Consider the following 23,176-nt stretch of genomic DNA (forward strand, 5'->3'; position numbering starts at 1 on the left):
TGATAGAGACATACCCCAAGGGACTTACAGCTGTAATTGCAGCAAAAGGTGGCGCTACAAATGGCGCTCTAATGCAAGGGGCCGAATAATATCGCACGCCCCACTTTTCAGGTTTTTATTTGTTAAAAAAGTTTAAAATATCCAATAAATTTTGTTCCACTTCACAATTGTGTCCCACTTGTTGTTGATTCTTGACAAAAAATTAAAATTTTATATCTTTATGTTTGAAGCCTGAAATGTGGCGAAAGGTTGAAAAGTTCAAGGGGGCCGAATACTTTCACAAGGCATTGTAAATCCTTAACTGTATGACCGCAGCGTCTCGTCGCTGAACCTTCACCGTATGCTGACATGTTCAGGAAGCTCGTCAACCGCAAAATTTGCAGCGCTGCACTATTCCGCTTCTTCCTCCTACGCTGCTTTACGAGAAGCGAACTCATGATGCTGCACGTCAGAGGCCAGACATGAAAAACGCCGATAAAAGCACCCGATGTTTTTATTATGGTTAACAGTTTGACATAAACTATATTATTCTATAATTCACATCTTATTGGCACACCAACAAAATTTACATCCACAATAAAACCACGGCCAAAAAAAGAATGCAAACTCGCTTACTGTTACAGTTCAAACACACTCCAGAAGAGCTCAGCACAAAACGTTACGCAACTCACTTATAACTTGGAGATTTACAGGGGGGCAGTTTATCATAAGACCTTCCTAACCCTTTGGGTTGATATCATGTCTACACTTTCTCTATTGTGCTTTACAGTAGAAATACTTGAGTGAGGTGGCAGGGAGCGCAGTCATAACGTACATATTGAGATCACAAGAAGTAGGCAGATAGTACAGAAGTTGGAGGCTTGACTGTGTGACTAAATAGGCACATAATGGAAATGTACTCTGCAAAGGTAGGCTTGTCCTCAAAACACGGAAGCACACAAGGTATGATTGGCATTAGGCCTAGAGGGGCTAGAATAAATATTGTTAACAGCAGATGTATAAAACAGGTGTCCATATTTACAGCAATACTCCTCAGTCGCAACATTCCTGTGTCGAAGAAGGCTTCATGGACCATGTCTCAGGACGGTGGCCTCTGCACCAGCGGTCTAACATCAGGACGTCAAAAGCGAGGAATGTCACAGGGTTGTGCTGGAAGCAGAGCATGTGTTACGGAGACGAACAGAGAAACAAATTAGTATTTCAGTGCTGGTGGAGTGGAGGAGGTGTGGACGATCCAGCCTATCGTGTTGAACGTGGTCTGCAGATAACTGGGACTGAGTGGGGTTTCTTGTTGTCTCTCGGTGGACCTCCCCACCACAAACTGGACTACAGGAGGTGGCGTTGGAATGGAACTTTGGTGCTCTTCTCATGCGGACGGGTTGATTACGAAGGGTTGAGTGAGCATGTGGCGGTCTCAGTCGGTGGGGTTGGAGAGGAGGGGACCATCTCAACATCTATATAACCTCCCTGCTGTTCCTGATGGCACAACACAGCACCATACTGAAGATCATTCCTATGATCTGAAATCAGACAGAATAACGCATTAACGACACTCGATGAGGCGTTTCATGGCTCTAAGTGCCGCATATTAGCATGATCACGATGACTAAAAAGTTCTCACCATCACTCCTGCTATTCCAATCCCTACGTATCCAATGATGTGTAGCTTTTCATTGACGAAATCTCTTATTGCCACCAGACAGTCCTAAATACAAACACATCAGTAAATCCAGTTCTATTGGTGCTTTTCTGCCACCACGTGGGTATAAAGTGTCACAGCAGGCAGGAGGGTTTACCTGGGTGTCCTCTGGAACATCTGCACACAACACGCTAGTCACTTCAGGTGTGGAGCTCCCACAGCAGTTCAGCTGCAAATACAAAGCAGTAAAAATAGTATGATGTCAATGTCAGTACAGATAGATAGATAGATAGATTACACACAACAACAAAGTGGAAAAACTCACAGTTTTGTGGTAAATTGATGCTATTATGGTTCCATTGGGATTGCTGGTATCAGAGATGGAGCTGCTGTAGAACTTCTGGACTTCCTCAGCGATCTGTTAATAATCAAAAACAGAATAAAAATATGTTACTCAAAAGATTTTTTTTTTGCAAAGTGAGAGGACATTTTACTAATTCCTACCTGTTCCTTGTTTAGGAATCCAAACACGCCGGCTGTGATCTCCGCTCCAAAGATTATCAGAAGGCAAGCGAAGAACTGCAGGACACAAACAAGGCTTATTATTATTATTATTACTAGAGGGCTGTCTTTAACCCTCCTGTCATCCTGTGGGTCAAACTGAACATTTTTTGGTTGAAAAAAAGATGTTTAAAAAAGTATGTTTCTTTAAGAACATTCACAAAAAAGCAACCAAAGTCCAGAGAAATTTGCTGCATTTTGGTTGATTTTTTTTACCGAATGTTCTTCAAGAAAATAGAAGTTTTACTGATGTATATTTAATCACTTTAGATATATTTTTAGCATTTTTTGGAGGATTTTTATTCATTTAAAAAAAATATTTACAATTTTTATTTTTAAATGTTTTTTATTTTTGCCAAATTATTTTTTTAAATAAAATTTTAAGGGAAACTTTTAAGGAATTTTTACACTTTTCTTCCTGAAGATTTTGCAAATTTTTCTAATTTTATTTTGCAGGATTTTTTTCAGAGGAAGGAAAAGTATTTTTTGCTGCCCATAAATGAGAACAACAGGAGGTTTAATAGAAGAGATGCTTATTTTAGAGATCCAGAAGTTTCCAGGTAATATGTTCCTTAAAACTGAGGCCTGAAGTTTATTCTTTAGCGGCCAGCCAAAAGAATCCCCGAGGCTGTTCCTAATAATTCTTCTGAAGCAGCCAGGAAAGAAATGTGGAATTCTGGTCTTCTGTTCTGTACTAAGGGGAAAAATGCTGAAATCAAAATTGAGTAAATATCAATCCCTCACTGATTTATTCTTTACTTTATTAGACAGAAAAACTGACAGTTTTCAAACTGGTTTCACCTGCTGTGCACCGACTCCTCAGTGCCACAAGCAAAAAAAAAAAAAAAAGTTGGAATGAAGTCATTGAAAGAAATAAATGTTTGCTCCCTGACTTTAGTGGAAAATTATACGGCTCCTTCCAGGAAACTTCATGGAAATGACTAACAAATCAGAGATCCATAAAAATAAAACATTACCATTAAAAAAAAAAAAAAAAAAAAACAGGAAGAGGCACAAAAATGAAATGAAACGAGCCTCTGGAACCCACCGATGCGAGGAGACACTGCGACTCACGCACGGCCCCGAAACAACCGAAGAACCCGACGATCATCATCAGACCTCCTGCACCGAGGAGGATGTACACAGCTGAGGAGAGAGTCAAGCAGAGGCATTAGTCCTGCTAAACTGCTGATCACAGAATGAAAGACGTGGAGCTTACAGAGCAGAAGACCTAACAGAGAAACAGAAGAGGAACCTCATGAACTCTGGCTGCAGTTCACCGCTTGGACTGAAGGTGGCAGTGTGGCCTGAGCGCTTTCATGTGTGTCACTGAGGCGGACAGTCAAAGGGCTGTTTGTGTTGTTCTACGACCAGAAGGCACATGTAGGTGGAAACTTCTTTAGCAGCCTGAAACCTCTGAGCCGCCTCCCACCGTTCCGTCTGATTACCAGCCGACTCCTTCGCTGGGAATTTTAGGGCTTTCAATCAAGACGAAAGAGATCTGAAACACGAAGTCTGCGACACAAGCCGCTGTTTCACGGTTTGCTGCTTCTTTGATCGCTTTAGAACTGGTGTCTAGACGAGCAACAGTGGCCGTTGTGTTAGAATTAAATAAAAATGCCAGTTTTTATTTATTTTTCTACAGTGTAAAAATTACAGAGGAGACGTTAACCGCAGATTTAAAATAATTTCTAGAGCGTGACAAGTTGTTTTGATCATAAAGTACAATACTAGATTCTTCATTGTTCTTTTGTGTCTCTTTTTTATAATATTTTGTCTTGTTTTTGTTGTTTTTGTTAGTCTGGCTTTTGCCGTTCATCTCGTGTTTTGGTCGTTTGTCTCATTTTGTGTTCCCTTTGTCTTGCTTGTGTTTTTTTGCTGTTTTTTTTATATTTTGTGTTTTTAATGACATTTTTTGTTTCTTTTTTCTTTCGTTTTGTGTCATTTGTCTCACTTTTTGTCATTTTATTTCTAGATTTTTTTAGTTTTGTGGATTATTTTGTAACATTTTGTCTTTTTTGTTGTTTTTTGTCTTTTGTTAGTTGTTTATCTCATGTTTTGTTGTTTTGTTTTTTGTCTCGTTTGTGCAATTTGTGTAATTTTTTTGTCTTGTTTTGTTCACTTTTGTGCTGCTTTGTAAACTTTTTAGGAATTTTTTGGACTCTGTTGTGTTTTGTTTTTCGTCATCTGTCTTATTTTTGTCATTTTATTTCTAGATTTTGTAGTTTTGTACATTATTTTTGTAATATTTTTGTCTTGTTGTTTTTTGTCTTTTTTAGTTGTTTTGTCATGTTTTTGTCATTTTGTTTCCTTTTTGTCTTGTTTGTGTCCTTTGTCTTATTTTTGTTTTGTTCACTTTTGTGTTGCTTTGTAAGCTTTTAATGAAACTTTTTGTCTCTTTTGTTTTGTGTCATCTGTCTTATTTTTGTCATTTTATTTCTCGATTTTGTAGTTTTGTGCATTATTTTTGTAACATTTTGTCTTGTTTTTGTTGTTTATTGTCTTTTGTTAGTTGTTTATCTCATGTTTTGTTGTTTTTGTCTCGTTTGTGCAATTTGTGTAATTTTTTTGTCTTGTTTTGTTCACTTTTGTGCTGCTTTGTACATTTTAATGAATTTTTTGTCTCTGTTTTCTTTTATTTTGTGTCATTTGTCTCATTTTTTGTCACTTTATTTCTAGATTTTGTAGTTTTGTGCATTATTTTTGTAATATTTTTGTCTTGTTGTTTTGTCATGTTTTTGTCATTTTGTTTCCTTTTGTCTTGTTTGTGTCCTTTGTGTTATTTTTGTTTTGTTTTATTCACTTTTGTGTCGCTTTGTAAGCTTTTAATGAAACTTTTTGTCTCTTTTGTTTTGTGCCATCTGTCTTATTTTTGTCATTTTATTTCTCGATTTTGTAGTTTTGTCCATTATTTTTGTAATATTTTGTCTTGTTGTTTTTGTCTTTCTTTAGTTGTTTGTCTCATATTTTTGTCATTTGGTTTCTTTTTTGTCTCGTTTGTGTCACTTGTGTGATTTTTCTTTTGTCTTTTTTGCCCTTTTTTGGCTTTGTTGTTTAGTTTCATGTCATTTATCTCATTTTTTGTCGTTTTGCTTCTCTATTATGCTGTTATTTTCTGCTCTGGCCCACTTGAGATCAAACTGGGTTGAATGTGGACCTGAGCTAAGATGAATTTGACGCCCTCTGGTTCCAACATGGGACTTGTTGCAATTTCTAAAATTACTCAGTCAGTGGTTTGTGAACAAAACACGATGCTGGACTCTTTTCCTCTCTGAGCGGCTCCAAATACAGCTCCAAACCCTGCCCATATGTACGCTAGATTCCTGAGGCTTTTACAGAATCCTAATCAGATTTGAATCCAAACTGATAGAGCTGGAGAGTCCGCTGAGAAACGAAGCTTCCAGTTGACTCTTTTGATGCATTAGTGCGGTTTCCAGTTACTCAGACTTTGTTCCTTCATGCTCCTGCAGCATAAAGCAGAAAAACAGATACCATCTGTCCTGTACACTGCAAAAACTCGGAATCTTACCAAGTCTGTTTGTCTTATTTTTAGTCCAAATGTCTCATCCCACTTGGTTTAGGATAAATTCACTTAACAAGAGACATTTCAGCAGATGGAGGGGCTTGTTTTAAGACGATGCATCTTAAATATCTTGTTAAGTCAAACAATCTTGAAATTATCTCGTTTTAACCCTCGTGTCGTCCCGAAAATGTGGGGAAAAAATATAGTGAAACTTCTGATGTCCACATTTTCAACATTTTTGGGAAATTTTTGAACATTTTCTGATGGGGAAAAAAAATGTTAGTAAAGTATTTCTTTGAGAACATTCGGGAAAAAAATCAAACAAAATCCATCAAAATTCGCTGGATTTTGGTATTTTTTTGTGAATGTTCTTAAAGGAAACACTAGAATTTTTACTGATATATATGATGTCACTTTAGATATTTTTTTTGAAGATTTTTCATCATTTTTGGAAAATATTTACAATTTTTTTATTTTTAAATTTTCATGTCTTACCAAATTTGGGGATTTTTTAAAATAGAACTTTTAAGGCAAACTTCTAAGGAATTACTGGAATTTTCTTCCTGAAGGTTTTACAAATTTTTAAATTTGGGTATATTTTTGCTGAATTTTTTGATTTTTTTTTTTTCAGTTGAGATAACAATATTTTTTGGTGCTTGTAAATGAGGACAACAGTAGAGTTAAGACACCTAAGCTTGACAATCCTGGTAAAATAGAACTTAAAGTTTTCCAGCTAATTTTAAGATCTCTTATTCTTATTTTAAGAAATCTCACCGAGCCATTTTCCACTTGTTCTATTGGCAGATTTTTTCACTTATTTCAACGTAAAAGTTCTTTGAAATACGTTTTTTTTTCTTGTTTTGAGAAGGGCATTTTTTTCCAGTGTAAAACTCCAAATCAGATTTGGTGGGGGGTGTGATTGCTGCAGACTTCCACCATCTCCAGCCTGCTCCCCCGTTCCCAGCCCTCTCTACCGGTCGCTCTGCACCGTAACCGAACGCCGGGCTGCTCCCTGAAGGCCACGCTGAGGGCCCAATCAGTGACATAGACAGCAACCACTGCAGCTACTTAATTAATCCACAAGGGGCGAATGCAAGCTGTTGTTTTCCTGCTCGTCGAACAAAAGGAGAGGTGAGGAGACCTGCTGAGCTGAAGGGAAACGCCGCTTCAAAGCAAACTGTGGGCAAGAGCAATGGAAAAAACAGGAGCCAAGAAAAGCTCCAGTGTTTATACAAAGTGTCTGCTCAGGACTGATCACGGCTGCTTGTTTTTTCCATCGCCTAATCGCCGCCTGTAATATTCACTCTTTCAGTGATTCCGCTGATATCTAGCAGACGACTGTCAAGTGCATTTCCCGCCTGTTAAAGCTGCTAGCAGGTGTCGGCTACAAAGACAAATTAGCGGGTATAAATATCTAACATTTCTGAGTCGAACTCTGCCCTTATCTTCTAAACACACCTAACTGCTGTTTACGTGTTTGAGAGCGTAGCAATAAAGGTGGAAAGTGAATCATCCACAGGGAATGCTGCCACTTTGCCTTATTATGGTATCAGTCTGTTTAGTCTGTTTGCTAGATGTGACTGTAGACTCAGTTATTATTTTTCCCCTCATGGTGATATTTGTTGTGATCGATCCTCTGCAGCATCGTTCGACTATGGAGCTCACATCAGTTGTTTTATATGTGCAAAATGGAAGAAAAAGGAGTTAAATATAAAAGAGTTAACCCTCCTGTTATCCTTGTTTACCAGCGCCAAAAAATATTGTTTCCTTGTCTGAAAAAAAATTCAACAAAAAATTCCCCAAATTTCTGAAAATTCACATCGCCTTCAGGAAGAAGATTACTTAAAAGTTTCCCTTCAAAATTTATTTTAAAAAATCCCCCAAATTTGGCAAGAAAATTCTTGTAAATATTTTCAAAAAATGAGTAGAAATCTCCCCCTCAAAAAAATCCTAAAAATATCTACAGTGATTATATATACATATCAGCTATTTTCTTTAAAAACATTCAAGAAAAAAATCAACCAAAATCCAGTGAATTTTTCTGTACTTTTGGTAAATTGTTTTGTGAACATTTTGTTCAGCATTTATTTTATTTCCGCCAAAGAATGTTCAAAAATTTCCCAAAAATGTTTCACTGTGAAATTCTTTTTCACATTTTCAAACTTTAAATTTGCAAAACCTTCAGGAAGAAACTTCCAGTAATTCCTTAAAAGTTTGCCTTAAAATGTTTATTTATTTAAAAAAAAAAATTGGCAAGAAAATTCTTGTAAATATTTTCAAAAAATAAGTAAAAATCTTCCCCAAAAAATCCTAAAAATATCTAAAATGATCACATATATATCAGTAAAACTTCTAATTTTCTCTTAAGAAAATTCACAAAACAATCAACCAAAATCCGGCAAATTTCACTGGATTTTAGTTGATTTTTTGTGTGAATGTTCTTAAGAAACATTTTTTTCCCACCAAAAAATGTTCAAAGATTTGCCAAAAATGTCGAAAAAGTGGACATCAGAAGTTTCTAAATATATTTTGTTTTCCACATTTTTAACTTTAAATCAGGTCAAATTTGCCCCGCAGGACGACATGAGGGTTAAATACGTAGGATTGCTCCCTACAATTACTGACACACTCCTCCAGTGCAGCTATGTGAATTTTAAAGCTTTAAATCCAGATTAGTAAGAAGACATGAGATGTTATTCATATTTACGCCTACTAAGTGTCAAGAGGAAGTGTTTCATGCTGTTCACTGAAGCGGTAGAACTGAGGGTTCATTCTGTATGTGAGGAACAAAACCACGACTAACTAATGTTATGGAGAAAAGCGGCTTTGTTCAATGAAGATAACATTAAATGTCGATAGTCTAGACCAGGATGTCAAACTCATTCAGTTCAGGTTCCACATTCAGCCCAGTTTGATCTAAAGTGACCAGTAAAATAACAGCAAAACAATCCATGAAACTCCAAATGTTTTTCTGCAAAAAGTATGTTCTTCAAATGTTCATATTTAATGAACAAAGCATTATGAACAACCTGAAGCTTCTTCAAGAAAATAAATTCGATTTCAGCAATAACATGCCTCAGTTTATCATTTACACATTACAACCTACAGATCACAGTTTATCTGCAAAGGAACAAAACATGTAGTTTATGATCAAAACAACAACAGTCAAACAAGAAAAGACAAAAACCAAGACAAAATACGACAAAAATGAGACACGAAATGACAACAACGAGAACAAGACGACAAAAAATGAGACATGAAACAAAGCGGAAAAGAGACAAAAAAATAGGCAAAAAAAGTTACAAAGCACCAAAAAAAATGGACAAATGACAAAAACGGGGCAAAAAAAAATTACGCAAAATGACGAAAAAAGCAAACACAAAGTGAGAAAAAGACAAAAAATACAAGCGTGACAAAAAGGAAACAAAATGACAAAAACACGAGAAACGACAAAAATCAGACAAAAAACAAGACAGAATATTACAAAAACTACGCACAAAACGACAAAATAACAATGAACAATTTCACTTCATGAACAGCTTGTCATGGTCCAGAAACTATTTTAAACTTATAATTTTACTAATTTACAATCCGCAGTTAATGTCTTCTCTGTAATTTTTACACTTTGAGGGCCGATTGGACCCTCTGGAGGACCGGTTTTGGCCCATGGGCCTCATGTTGGACAGCCCTATACATAGCTAATGTGGTAAATGACTATTCTAGCTGCAAATGTTTAATGGAATATCTCCATAGGGGTACAGAGGAACATTTCCAGCAACCATCACTCCTGTGTTCTAATGCTACATTGTGCTAGCTAAAAGGCTAACTGATGACTAGAAACTAACAGGTGTTAATGATCACCTCCAAAGCCCTGATCACACCAGCAAACATCCCCTTCCTGTTAAAGCACTTCTAAAACCTACTAATTTATGCACAATACCTCATTTGCTTTAACCTGATGAACTGTAAATGTGGTGAGTAAAAACAAAACTAATAAGGGAAAAAGAGAAGTTGGAAAGTTGAGCAGACGTGTCAGAAACTGTGTGGGTTTTAGCGGAGACGTTCTGGGATATTTGCATGAACAAAAAAAGATCTCCGCTGCTGTGTTTTGCATAAACAGATAACCGGGACAAAATATCTGAGCTGGGTAATATTTGACCCTCCTGTTGTCTTCATTTACGGGCACCAAAAAATACTGTTTCCTCGTCTGAAAAAAATCCCCAAAATCAGCAAAAAAATTCACCAAATATCTGAAAATTTGCAAAAACCTTCAAGAAGAAAAATTCCTTTAAAATTTCCCTTATAAGTTTTTTTTTTTTTTTTTTAAATCCTCCAAATTTGGAGAGACGATTCTTGTAAATATTTTTCAAAAATCTTTAAAAAAAAATATCTAAAATGATTACATACATGTCAGTAAAACTTCTAATATTTTCTTTAAGAACATTCATAAAAATTAACCAAAATCCAGCGAAATTCACTGAATTTTGGTTGATTTTTTTTTTAATGAATGATCTTACAGAAACATTTCTTTTAGCATTTATTTTATTTCCACCAAATAATGTTAAAAAAAATCCCAAAAATGTTAAAAATGTGGACATCAGAAGTTTCACTGATTCACTATTTTTTCCACATTTTCAAACTTTATATTTGCAAAACCTTCAGGAAGAAAATTCCAATAATTCCTTAAAAGTTTCCCTTCAAAGTTTCATTTTTAAAAAAAATCCCACAAATTTGGCAAGAAAATTCTTGTAAATATTTTCAGAAATGACTAAAAATCCTCCCAAAAAATCCTAAAAATCTCTAAAATGATTCCATATTTATCAGTAAAACTTCTAATACTTTCTTTAAGAACATTCAGGAAAAAAATCAACTAAAATCCAGCGAAATTCAGATTTTGGTTGGTTCATGCTTTTAGGCTGGAAATTTGTCAAAATGCCTCCGAAAGAAGAGATTTTAACCTGAATGAGGTGTTAAGCATGTTAAATAAAAGCTGCAAACTAAGACATGGCCTTTGATTGCGGTTTCCTCTTCATATTAGCACAAACTACCCCACTAACGCTGCTTTTTTCTTTCCTTCAGGATATAGTGACAGCTCCTACAGGAGTCTTGTCTCTTGCCCCACCCAACCTGCTGCTCATGTCCTGAGGGAGGCAGCCGGTTCCACGAAGGCACAGCGGAGAGCTGATGAAGTGAAGTCACCGTTTTAGGTCATGGTCTAAACGGGAGTAAGAAGAATAGGCTTCATTCTGAGCGTCGTCTCCTCCGCACATCCACACAGAGAGGGCCTATTGTATGGAGCGCTCAGCACTGAGGCCTGTTTGTCTCCTATAATGTATGTTTTAATAATCTACTGTGTGTTTTACCACAAGCTCTGCAGAGAAGCTCTTCATTCAGCCGCTATCCAAAGCATAAAGATATTTCAGCAAAGACACACGGCTCTTTTATAAACCCTCGTGTCGTCCTCTCGGTCAAACTCACCCGTTTTAAAGTTTGAAAATGTGGAAAAAATATATTTATTTTCACAGTGAAACTTCTGATGTCCACATTTTCAACATTTTTGGGAAATTTTTGAACATTTCTTGATGGGAAAAAAAGTCTTAATGAAATATTTCTTTAAGAGCATTTGGAAAAAAATCAACCAAAATCCAGCAAAATTCACTGGATTTTGGTTGATTTTCTTGTGTGAATGTTCTTAAAGGAAACACTAGAAGTTTTACTGATGTATATGAAATCACTTTAGATAATTTTAGGATTTTTTGAAGATTATTATTCATTTTTTGAAAATGTTTACAATTTTTATATCTTTTTTATTTTTGTTTCTTGCCAAATTTAGGGAGTTTTTTAAGCAAAACTTTTAAGGGAAACTTTTAAGGAATTACTGGAATTTTCTTCCTGAAGATTTTGCAATTTTTTTTTTATAAATTTCAGTATATTTTTTTGCTGAATTTTTTTAAAAAATTTTCAGACGAGGAAAATTGGGAAATGTCTGAAATTTTTTAATGGAAAAGAAGAAATGTTAAAAATATTTCTAAAACATTCACAAAAATCCACCAAAATCCAGCAAATTTTGTTGGATTTTGTTGGATTTTTGTGTGAATGTTTTACTGATATATTTGTATTCACTTTAGATATTTTTAGGATTTTTTTGGGAAGATTTTCACTATTTCTTTAAATATTTACAAGAATTTATTTGTCAAATTTATTTTTTTTTTAAATAAAACTTTTAAGGGAAACTTTAAGGAATTATTAGAATTTTCTTCTGAAGGGTTTTGCAAATTTTCAGAAACTTAGGAATTTTTTTTGCAGATTATTTTGGATTTTTTTCAGACAAGGAAACAATATTTTTGGCGTCTGTAAATGAAGACAACAGGAGGGTTAATCAGTCATCATTTGCGTGCATGTGACTGATCAGCTCGTGCTGTTTCAGTCAAACGGAAATCATAAAAGTGTTTGTGAACGCGATGCAAATCTTTCCATTACCCATAAACCCCAGCGCTAATGCTAATGGCGCGTTTCAGCCATCGTCTGACATTTCCTCGTTGATTTCCTCCTCCGCTCAGAGCACCTTGAGAGCGTGCAGGAAGTGCAGGAAATGAGGACTTCAGATGGAAAACGCTTTCCCCCTTTAATGGGCCCATAATGGAGGATGCGGCTGAAGATTAGAACAGCTTCCATCGCGCTTTGTGCTAAAGGAGAGATGAAACATGGCGATGCGTTTCAGATAAAAGGAGCCTGTTCAGGAACATCTGCAGCCTCTGAAAGGTTGAAATAGCGTCTCCTAGGAAGCTAAAGGGTTTATTATATCGCATCATAAAAGTCCGATCATTTCATGGCTTCACACATTAAAGGTGGAGTCCGCAATTCTGAATGGTGTTGCTCTTTAGCTACTTAGCATATTTAGATCGATTTAACAACCACCTTCAGCTTCCTTTTGCACATTTGAGCTTGTGCACTGAACACACTGACATAGTGCTGCAGTGGATCAGGCGAAGCAGCTTTATCTGTTTCAGATTTACAGAGACGAGACCCTGAACGAGCAGCAGAATGGACAGCTAGCCGAAAGCGATGCGATACACTCTGAATTTAACAGACGTCGTACTGGATTCGGGCTGCACAGTGATGGTTAGCACTGTCGCCTTTCAGCTAGAAGATCCCCGGTTCACATCCCCATCTCTTTCTGCGTGGAGTTTACATGTTCTCCTGTGCATGTGTGGGCTTTCTCCAGCTTCCTCCCACAATCCAACAACATGCTGAGGTTACCTGGTGATTCTAAATTGTGCATATGTGTGAATGTATTTTCTCTATTGGTGTTTTTCCACGAGCACCTACTAGGTCATTTTCCATTACAACCGAGTACCATCACAGGGAGTCGTCAAAGCACAGCAGCCCTGCTGTGGTCTTCATTTACGGGCATTTTGTTTCTTTTCTTTGTCTCGTTTGTGTCATTTGAGTAATTTCTTGTCTTGTTTTGTTCAATTTTCTATCGTTTTGTAAGCTTTTAATGACATTTTTTGTCTTTTTTGTTTTGTTTTGTGTCATTCATCTCAATATTTGTCATTTTATTTCTCCATTTTGTCATTTTGTGCCTTATTTTTGCAATATTTTGTCTCATTTTTGCTGTTTTGTCCTTTATGTAGTTATTTGTCTCATGTTTTTGTCATTTAGTTCTTTTTTTGTCTCGTTTGTGTCATTTGAGTAATTTTTTGTCTTGTTTTGTTCACTTTTCTGTCATTTTGTAAGCTTTTAATGGGATTTTTTGTCTGTTTTTGTTTTGTTTTGTGTCATTTATTTCAATATTTGTCATTTTATTTCTCCATTTTGTCATTTTGTGCCTTATTTTTGCAATATTTTGTCTCGTTTTTGCTGTTTTTTGTCCTTTATGTAGTTATTTGTCTCATGTTTTTGTCATTTAGTTCTTTTTTTTTGTCTCGTTTGTGTCATTTGAGTAATTTTTTGTCTTGTTTTGTTCACTTTTCTGTTGTCTTGTAAGCTTTTAATGACATTTTTTGTCTTTTTTGTTTTGTTTTGTGTCATTCATCTCAATATTTGTCATTTTATTTCTCCATTTTGTCATTTTGTGCCTTATTTTTGCAATATTTTGTCTCGTTTTTGCTGTTTTTTGTCCTTTATGTAGTTATTTATCTCATGTTTTTGTCATTTAGTTCCTTTTTTGTCTCATTTGTGTCATTTGTGTGACTTTTTTGGTCTCTTTTTAGGCTTTTTTGCTTCGTTTCATGTCGTCTGTCTCATTTTTTGTCATTTTGTTTCTCTATTATGCTGGGATTTTACTGGTCACTTGAGGTCAAACTGGGCTGAATGTGGCCCCTGTACTAAAATGAGTTTGACTGCCCTGGTTTGAAAGGAATCAGTGATGCTGCATTCAAATCCATTTTTAGCTGGTTTTTTTTTGTTTTTTGCCCATAGCATACACACGTGGGACTTACACCCCCTGTCAAAAGTTTTAGGACACTTTCCCATTCAAATACATTAGAACCTGACCTAAAACTTTTGACAGGGGGTGTACGTCCTCCTTCTATCAGCATGTGTGTGGAATACGTGTTGACCAAAACCTGCACAGCCTTTCTCTCAGTAACATGACCCTCCTGTGGGTGGTACTGCGTGTTGTGTGAGGCCGGCTGTACAAACTGTGACGTACCTATGAAGAAGGTGTTAGGGGCGCCGTCGTCTTTCAGGAGCTCCACTGTCTCCGGGTCAAACCTGAGCCACAGTCCCACCGCCAGCACCAGCAGCCCCGACAGCTGAGGGTTAACGAATCATAACATCATTATTCACACTTCTGCCGAATAATAATGACACCAAAACAGCTCTTCAAAACTTTCCAGAAAGCTTTATGACTTAAGTTTTGGGTGACGGCTCCTCTGACGACGTTTGTCCAGAATCGCTTCACTGTTAAAGAGTGAGGCCCTTTGTGTTGTTTTTTTTTTTCTATTGTATCATCAGTTAATTAAGATTCTGCAGATGGCTCGCTCGTCTTTGTCCTGTCAGTAAAGTGGGTATTGATGCTCCCTGCCTGCTTTTTCCTTCTATTTATTCTAGACAAACTCCTGCCAGAAATGCTAATTCTTCTCCTCTCGAGTGACTAAAGGCTCTTCAAAAAGAACGGCTAAAAAAAAAAATCCGAGTAACTTCTCCGCGTTGCATCATTCCTCGCTGGGAGAACTTGACCAGAAATAAACCGATCGATGGAAATCTGGAGCAAACCTGAGAAAGTGAATCCTTCTGACCTTCTGCATTCACTGAAATAGCACTGCTTGGTTTAACCCTCCTGTTGTCTTCATTTACAGGCACCAAAAAATGATGTTTCTTTGTCTGAAAAAAAAAAAAAATCAGCAAAAAAAATCCTTAAATTTCTGAAAATTTGAAAAAACCTTCAGGAAGAAAATTCCCATAATTCCTTAAAGGTTTCCCTTAAAAGTTTTGTTTAAAAAATCTCCCAAATTTGGCAGGAAAATTCTTGTAAATATTTTTTAAAAATTAGTAAAAATCTTTCAATAAATATCCTTAAAATATCTAAAGTGATTACATATGTATCAGTAAAACTTGTAATATTCTCCTAAGAAAATTCACAAAAAAATCAATAAAAATCCAGCAAAATTCACTGGAATTTCTTTGATTTTTTTTTGTGAATGTTTTTAAGAAACATTTTTTACCTGTTTTTCCACCAAAAAAATTTAAAAAAAAAATCCCAAAAATGTTAAAAATGTGGACATGAGAAGTTTCACTGTGAAAATATATTTTTTTCCCACATTTTTAAACTTTAAAACGGTTAATTTTGACCCGCAGGACGACATGAGGGTTAAACAACCCAGAAAAGAAGCAGAGATATGATAGATTATAAACATATCTACAAGTATATTGGTTTGCTAAAGGATAATTAGTAACAGTTTTATAGATCCAAAGATGAAAAAACTAAAAATTTAAAGACAAAATTCCAACCTGTATTTCTTTATCTTATAGCTTCAGTGTGGTAATGATGGTACAGGTTAAAAAAATACACTTAATAACCCTCAAACCTCCAACAGAGGACCATCACTCTGTGTCATCTCTAACCAAACTGTATTTTTAGTCACTTTTCTTGGCCTCATTCCTGATATTCACTCAGATCAAAGCCAGGCAGCTACTGTACAAATATAAATCTGTGACTAAAAGACGAGACGACGGCTCATGGACCATCCAAGTGTCACATCTGAGTGGTCCATCTCCCATGGTGCATTTCAGCCACAGGCTGTGCCAGCCTCACAGTGCCTGGGTGATGTAACTCGCAGCGGCATTGGCTCCTTGTTGGCTCTGCAGCCCAAAATGACAGCGTACTGTACGCCCCTTTTGGCTCCGACCACAACAGCTCTGCTTTCAGTCCCAAAAGTGCCAAACAAAGACGCCGCTGTCGGTGTGGGTGACACAAGTGATCGTCTTCCAGAGCGCAGATGAGTCAATGCAGCCGCCTAAACTCAAATATACTGTATCGCTTTCAGGAAAACATCCAAGAACTGAAAGAGCTCGAAGCATCCAGTCAGTAATTAAAAGGAGTGTTGGGTTCAGTTTGACCTGCATCTTTGCTGTTAGTAAACAAGAACAAACTGCCTTCAGACCATTTCTAAAACTCGTCCTAAAACCCACCTTAATTCCCTGGATTTCCATCCAGCATGAGACACTGATTTTATTTGTTTTAAGTGCTTTTATTGTGTGATTTTATTTGTTTTTGGTGCTTTTATTGTGTGATTGTATTTGTTTTTGGTGCTTTTATTGTGTGACATTATTTGTTATAGTGCTTTTATTGTGATTTTATTTGTTTTTGGTGCTTTTATTGTGTGATTGTATTTGTTTTTGGTGCTTTTATTGAGTGACTTTATTTGTTATAGTGCTTTTATTGTGATTTTATTTGTTTTTAGTGCCTTTATTGTGTATTTTATTTGTTTTTAGTACTTTAATTGTGTGATTTTATTTGTTTTTGGTGCCTTTATTGTGTATTTTATTTGTTTTTAGTACTTTAATTGTGTGATTTTATTTGTTTTTAGTGCATTTATTGTGTCTTTTTGTGTCTTATTTGTTTTCAGCACTTTGGTTCAATCGTTGGTTGTTAAAAGCACTTTGTAAATAAAGTTGGATTGGATTGTTATTCCAACCGTTGCATCTTCACAGATTAGAAAATGATCATCCTGATGACGATCATTCTGAATTAACAAAGGCAGCTTTGCAGTTTTGGGTGGGTTTGTGCAATATTTATTTATTGATATGTCATTTATCTATTTATTTTCATACATATGTACTACATATTTTGCATAGTATGTGTATTTTTTAATCTATATATTTTATGTTACCTATTGTTATCATTTTATCCCATGAAGGAGATGCATTTAAACTTTTGTTGTACATATTCCAATGACAAAAAAGCCATTTATTTGACTGATTTGATTTGATTTGAGTAGTTAACTGCAATGTGAAGCAGCAGCGTGAACAAATGAAGTTGATTCTAATGTTGTGAGTTTACAAGAATCACATTTCTGCTACATGCTTCTTCTTTTTACTGCTTTATTTCTCTTCTTTGGGCCTCTTAAAAATGACTCATATGAACCAAATGAAAGGGAAGAATCTCTGAAACGTGTGCGTCAGATAACAACAGGACCTGACATTAACGGCAGATGGTGAGCACAGAAAGTGAACCAACCCACAGGTAACCTTATCTGAGCCGAGCAACAGCCAAAACAAAACCCGGCACGATGTTCCCAAAACAGATTAAGACATCCCAGCACAATGTCAAACTCTGGGAGAGGATCTGTGTTGGAAAAGTAGCAGCAGACTGCAGCTCTATGCGCCGCAGTGAAGATAAACCACAGGGAGTGTTAAAGGGTGGCGGCTCACAGGTTCAATGGATTTACTCATCAATTATTGAAACACTTTAACTGCTACAAATGAATAGGAGAGGATCAGTCGTGCAATTCAGGAGTGCTTTGAGAAGTTCAGGGAGTCAGGAGGAGGCAGAGCAGGTGCAAACATGGGATCTGCAGGATGACATGAGCTCCCAAAGTCTCCACTGAACCACCAGGTTTGTTTAACCCTCGTGTCGTCCTGCAGGTCAAATTGACCCGTTTTAAAGTTTGAAAATGTGGGAAACTTCGCGAAACTTCTGATGTCCACATTTTCAACATTTCTGGGAATTTTTTGAACATTTTTTTGGTGTAAAAAAAAAGAAATGTTAAAAATGTTTCTTTAAGAAAATTCACCCAAAATCCAGCGAAATTCCGTGATTTTTTTGTGAATGTTCTTAAAGAAAATATTAAAGGTTTTACTGATATATATGTAATCATTTTAGATATTTTAAGGATTTTTTGGGAAGATTTTTACTATTTTTTTACTAATTTTCTGAAAATATTTACAAGAATTTTCTTGCCAAATTTGGGGATTTTTTTTTAATGATACTTTCATGGGAAATTTTTAAGGAATTATTAGAATTTTCTTCCTGAAGGTTTTTACAAATTTAAAGTAAAAAATGTGAGAAAAAATATTTTCACATTGACACTTCTGATGTCCACATTTTTATCATTTTTTGGGAAATCTTTCAACATTTTTTGGTCCAAAAAAATAATGTTTTTTTAAGAACATTCCAAAATCCAGCGAAATTCGCTGGATTTTGGTTGATTTTTATGTGAGTTATCTTAAAGAAAATATTAGAGGTTTTGCTAATTTATGGAATCACTTTAGATATTTTAAGGATTTTTTGGAGGATTTTTATTCATTGTTTTTGAAAATATTTACAAGAATTTTTTCACCAAATTTGAGGGATTTTTTAAATTAAAACCTTTAAGGGAAGGTTTGAAAGAATTATTGGAATTTTCTTCCTGAAGGTTTTGCAAATTTTCAAAAAAAAAAAAGGGAATTTTTTTTGCTGAATTTTTGAATTTTTTTCAGACAAGGAAACAATATTTTTGGAGCCTGTAAATGAGTACAACAGGAGGGTTAATTAACAACCTCATCTGACAGTAACAGTCAGCCTCTGCACCATGCCGAACATGCAAAACACCAGAACAGCTCTTCTTTCCACATCTGTCTAAAAACATGAAACAAAGCTGCTCTGGCTCTTTAAACATTAAAAATAGCAGCTGCGTTTTGTTTCCATGCACACCGGACTTACCCAGAAGATGAAGTTGAAGGCGAACAGCAGATATTTCACGCATTTCATCCCGCCCTGCACTTTGCCCATGATGCCAGCTGATTTGTCGAGTTGTCTCCGATCTCAAAGGCCAGTTATTATTTTTGCAAATCCTTCGCTCTTCTCCCAGCTGGACATGAACCCCATGCAATGATGAAGACCTGCGCCGTTACACCATCCAGACATGAAAACATGCGCACAAGCTGCGCTGGCTGCTCGCCGCCTCGCACCGCCCATTCCTCTGTGCGTGCGTGTATGTGTGTGCGTGTTGAGGCGGGGTTCAGCGACGATCTGGGACCCCCAAGAGATCAGCAGATAACATAAGGAAGAGGTTAATGTAATATCACTGCCTGAGCAGGAGGGGAAAAAGAGCAAGATTCAGCCTATATTTAATCAAAGATAATAATAATGACAATAAAAAAATAAAAAAAAACTCCACACAAGAGCACACAGTCTAATCACATTTCCAGTAAAGCTAATTTGTAAAGGAAATGAGATTGTAGATACGTCTAAATACCAAATTACACAGCAGCCTAAGAGCCTGGGAGATGTAGAAAACAGCCGATCTGCTGTATACTGTTTTCTGCTGCTTTAGAGAGGATTTAACCCTCCTGTTGTACTCATTTACAGACCCCCCAAAATACCCAAAACATCAGCAAAAAATCTACAAATTTCTGAAAATTTTGCAAAACCTTCAGGAATAAAATTCCAATAATTCCTTCAAAGTTTCCCTTAAAAGTTTTATTTAAAAAAAAAAATCCCCCAAATTTGGCAAGAAAATTCTTGTAAATATTTTCAAAAAATGGGTAAAAATATTTCCAAAAAATCCTGAAAATATCGAAAGTGATTACAAATATATTAGTAAAGCTTCTAATATTTTCTTTGAGAACATTCACAAAAAAATGACTGATTTTTCTGTGAATGTTAAGAAATATTTTTAACATTTCTTTTTTTCCACCAAAAAACGTTCAAAAATTTCCCAAAAATGTTGAAAATGTGAACATCAGAAGTTTCCCTGTGACTATATATTTTTTTCCTCACATTTAAATTTGCAAAACCTTCAGGAAGAAAATTCCAACAATTCCTTCAAAATTTCCCTTAAAAGTTTTATTTAAAAAAAAAACCCAAATTTGGCAAGAAAATTCTTGGAAATATTTTCAAAAAATGAGTAAAAATCTTTCAAAAAAAATTCTAAAAATCTCTAAAGTGATTACATAAATATCAGCAAAACTTCTAATATTTTCTTTAAGAACATTCACAAAAAAATCTTGCTAAATTCATTGGATTTTGGTTGATTTTTTAGTGAATGTTCATAAGAAACATTTTTAACATTTCTTTTTTTCCCACCAAAAAACGTTCATAAATTTCCCAAAAATGTTGAAAATGTGAACATCAGAAGTTTCACTGTGAAAATGTAATTTTTCCCCACATTTTCAAACTTTAAACTGGGTCAATTTTGACCCCACAGGACGACACAAAGGTTAATTATCAGTTTGCTGAAGTCTTTAGAAGACACTGCAGGCCTGAGCAAGACATGTGAACTAAAATGAGCACAGCAGCAACACTTTGGCTTTCTTACACAGCTCCTATATGACCCTCAGGTCAGACATTTTATCACACTTGTCCTTTGCGAGTCACTGATTTCACCATTTGTTATGAAAATACAGCATGTTGTGTCCACCTAAAACACAGCAGCCTGAAATAAGTCCATGTCTGACACAGTTATAAGAAGAAGAAGCTGGGTTATAGCTGGGATGAGAAATAAATAGAATATGAAAAAGAAAAGCACTCAGAGAGCACAGCACTCTGCCAAGGCTGCTCAGTCGTTGTATCATTTCCGATGGATAAAATCTTTAAATCTGCTCTGAGCACAGGCGTGTTATGCATGTGTACGTTATGTATGAGAATACTGAATCACGTGACCTAAATATGTAGTGGGAAGCGTGAATTGATGGGACTCAGAAACACCCCCCACAATTTAATCAATTGTTCCTTGTATCATTTCCGAAGGATAAGTCCCGATAAGTCAGGAGCGGTGGATTTGTAGTAGGATCCAAAAATGTGATCGTCAGCAGGCAGCTGATGTAGCGTTCACTTGTTGTCATGGTTACAGTGACACCATGCCGCTATCTGGCAATGATCCAGACTATAAGCTGCATCACTGCCACAATCTGATCACTCTGTCTTTGTGTCATTTCTGATATTCCCTGAAAATTTCGTCCAAATCCGTTGGTCTGTTTTTGAGTAATGCTGCTGACAGACAGATTCACGTACGCCGATCGTCACATTGCTCCACCACATTCCTTTCTGGAGGGGCTCTCCAGAACTCTTTACTTGTTTTTGATGTTGCAAAAGTAAGTATATTTCTACACATTTGAATGTATATTTAAATTAAATAAGCAAACCTGTAAATTCCCCCTTGCCTCAGTGTTCCTGATCTACAGCCCTGAGCTGAAGTTGTAGCTCATTTTTTAGCGCTGCGGTGAACTTATTCTACACAGTATATGCTTCGTACACAGAGATGCAGTTATTTGTTGGTCTGATGAGGTATGGACTGTTGAATCTGCACGCTGAATGCATGCCAGTTCATGTGTGTGAAGAACACATGTGGAGCAGCCAGCAAAAGCTCTTCTGTGTGCTCCCCGCGGGTTGGAGGGAGGTCAGCTCGGGTTCAGCCCCTCTGACATTCAAGCTTCTCATGTTTGCGCTGCCTTTGTTCCCTGCACCGATGTGGGAGGGAAACAGCGACCCCCCTGTTTATCTGCCAGAGCATCAATGAGGATCAGTCTGGGTGGATCATGAGACACATCACATCACTGCCTACTACCTCCTCTGGTTTCTCGCAGATTACAACGCCAACAAGAGACAGAAAAAACGATGAAAGGAGTCGTTTATGACACCGCCAACATAGATAGATGGATAGATAGATAGATAGATAGATAGATAGATAGATAGATAGATAGATAGATAGATAGATAGATAGATAGATAGATAGATAGATAGATAGATAGATAGATAGATAGATAGATAGATAGATAGATAGATTGGGCTGCACACTGTCGAGTTGCAAATGATTAATAGCTTCCATGACTCAGAATAGGATGAACTGTGTCATCATCAACCTAATATCAGGTTGGTCATCCAATCCTGTCATGAATTCAGAGCTGTAATTATCACAGTGGAGGTACGCCCAAAATGAAACCATATCCTCAGGATATAATGGAGTCAAAATCCTATTATCTTTCCACAGCTACCCTCTCCTCATCCTCCACCATGCTAGATATGTAAATCGAGTGCAATAATGGAACCTGATCTCCATCTATCAAAGTCTATCTTATCTTATATGTTGAAGCCGTGAGTCATCCTTATAATCTGAGAGGAATGAGAGGTGTAGAGACACTACAGCCAAAAGGTCCTCGAACTGGACAACCACCTGAGGACAGGCCATTCTGATTTTATACTTATCAGAAATAATAGGGTAATTACTACCAAAGTGTCAAAGGGCAACTTGAATTGGAAATAAACAGTGAGTATGAGTATCTGAAGTACAGAGCAGTGCATTTCTAAGCTCTGACATGTATCATCAACACAAAGTACCAAACAAAGTGTAAAAATGACAACACTGGGCTCATATGTAAAAGTATTATGGGCCTGAACGTGAACATATCATTATCTCCATCCAGTGGACAGGGTGAGAAATGTCAACATGGTCTGTGCTTTGTATCCATTGGTTTATATGAAAACAGTCACTTTGTCAGAATAGTAAATATTAGATATTACTGCCACTTCCCAAAATGTTCCCTTTGAGTGTATACTTAATCATCTGTTTGTTATTTTTTTGTCTTATTTATTAACCAAATAAGCTTTGGTTAATTAGAGAGAGATAAAACTCAGAGTCTCAGTGATATAAGATTATTGTTTCAAATTTGAACAGTTTTATAAACTCTAAGATGCCCCTCAACACAAAGTTTTTTAAATACTTACATTTTTAAAATTCCTAACTTTATCTTTAAAATAAGCAGTAAAATAAATGAAATAAAATAATAACATTTAATAATAATAATAATGAATTCATAACAAAATATCGTCACCATCACATCACCATCACATCACAATTATTATTATTATTATTATTATTATTGAACTGGAGTTATTCATGTAGTAAGCAGCCATATTTATGAAAAGGAAATGAAATTAATCCCCTACTTAGTGTGTGGCTCATCTTAAATCGAGACAAGCAAATATAATTTTAGTTTATAAACAGAGCAGCGATGTAAACACAGAT

General features: G+C 36.0%; 1 protein-coding gene across 2 annotated transcripts; it reads right to left on the bottom strand.

Annotated features, from left to right (window-relative positions):
* Positions 1–475: 475 nt before the first annotated feature.
* Positions 476–19,121, bottom strand: tspan2a (tetraspanin 2a). 2 transcript variants are annotated; one of them, XM_022200653.2, is made up of 8 exons: positions 18,874–19,119; positions 14,380–14,482; positions 3,249–3,346; positions 2,144–2,218; positions 1,965–2,057; positions 1,797–1,868; positions 1,622–1,705; positions 476–1,520 (listed from the first exon to the last, which is right to left on the bottom strand). In XM_022200653.2, exons 1-8 carry the CDS (start codon positions 18,940–18,942, stop codon positions 1,455–1,457), a joined length of 660 nt encoding a protein of 219 aa, XP_022056345.1. In that variant the 5' UTR covers positions 18,943–19,119; the 3' UTR covers positions 476–1,454. The 2 variants fall into 2 exon arrangements, with proteins under 2 accessions (XP_022056345.1, XP_051803901.1); XM_051947941.1 differs by lacking the exon at positions 14,380–14,482 and having other exon boundaries at positions 18,874–19,121.
* Positions 19,122–23,176: the final 4,055 nt, after the last annotated feature.

Source organism: Acanthochromis polyacanthus, chromosome 5 (assembly GCF_021347895.1).
Source record: "Acanthochromis polyacanthus isolate Apoly-LR-REF ecotype Palm Island chromosome 5, KAUST_Apoly_ChrSc, whole genome shotgun sequence".
Classification (NCBI taxonomy): domain Eukaryota; kingdom Metazoa; phylum Chordata; class Actinopteri; family Pomacentridae; genus Acanthochromis; species Acanthochromis polyacanthus.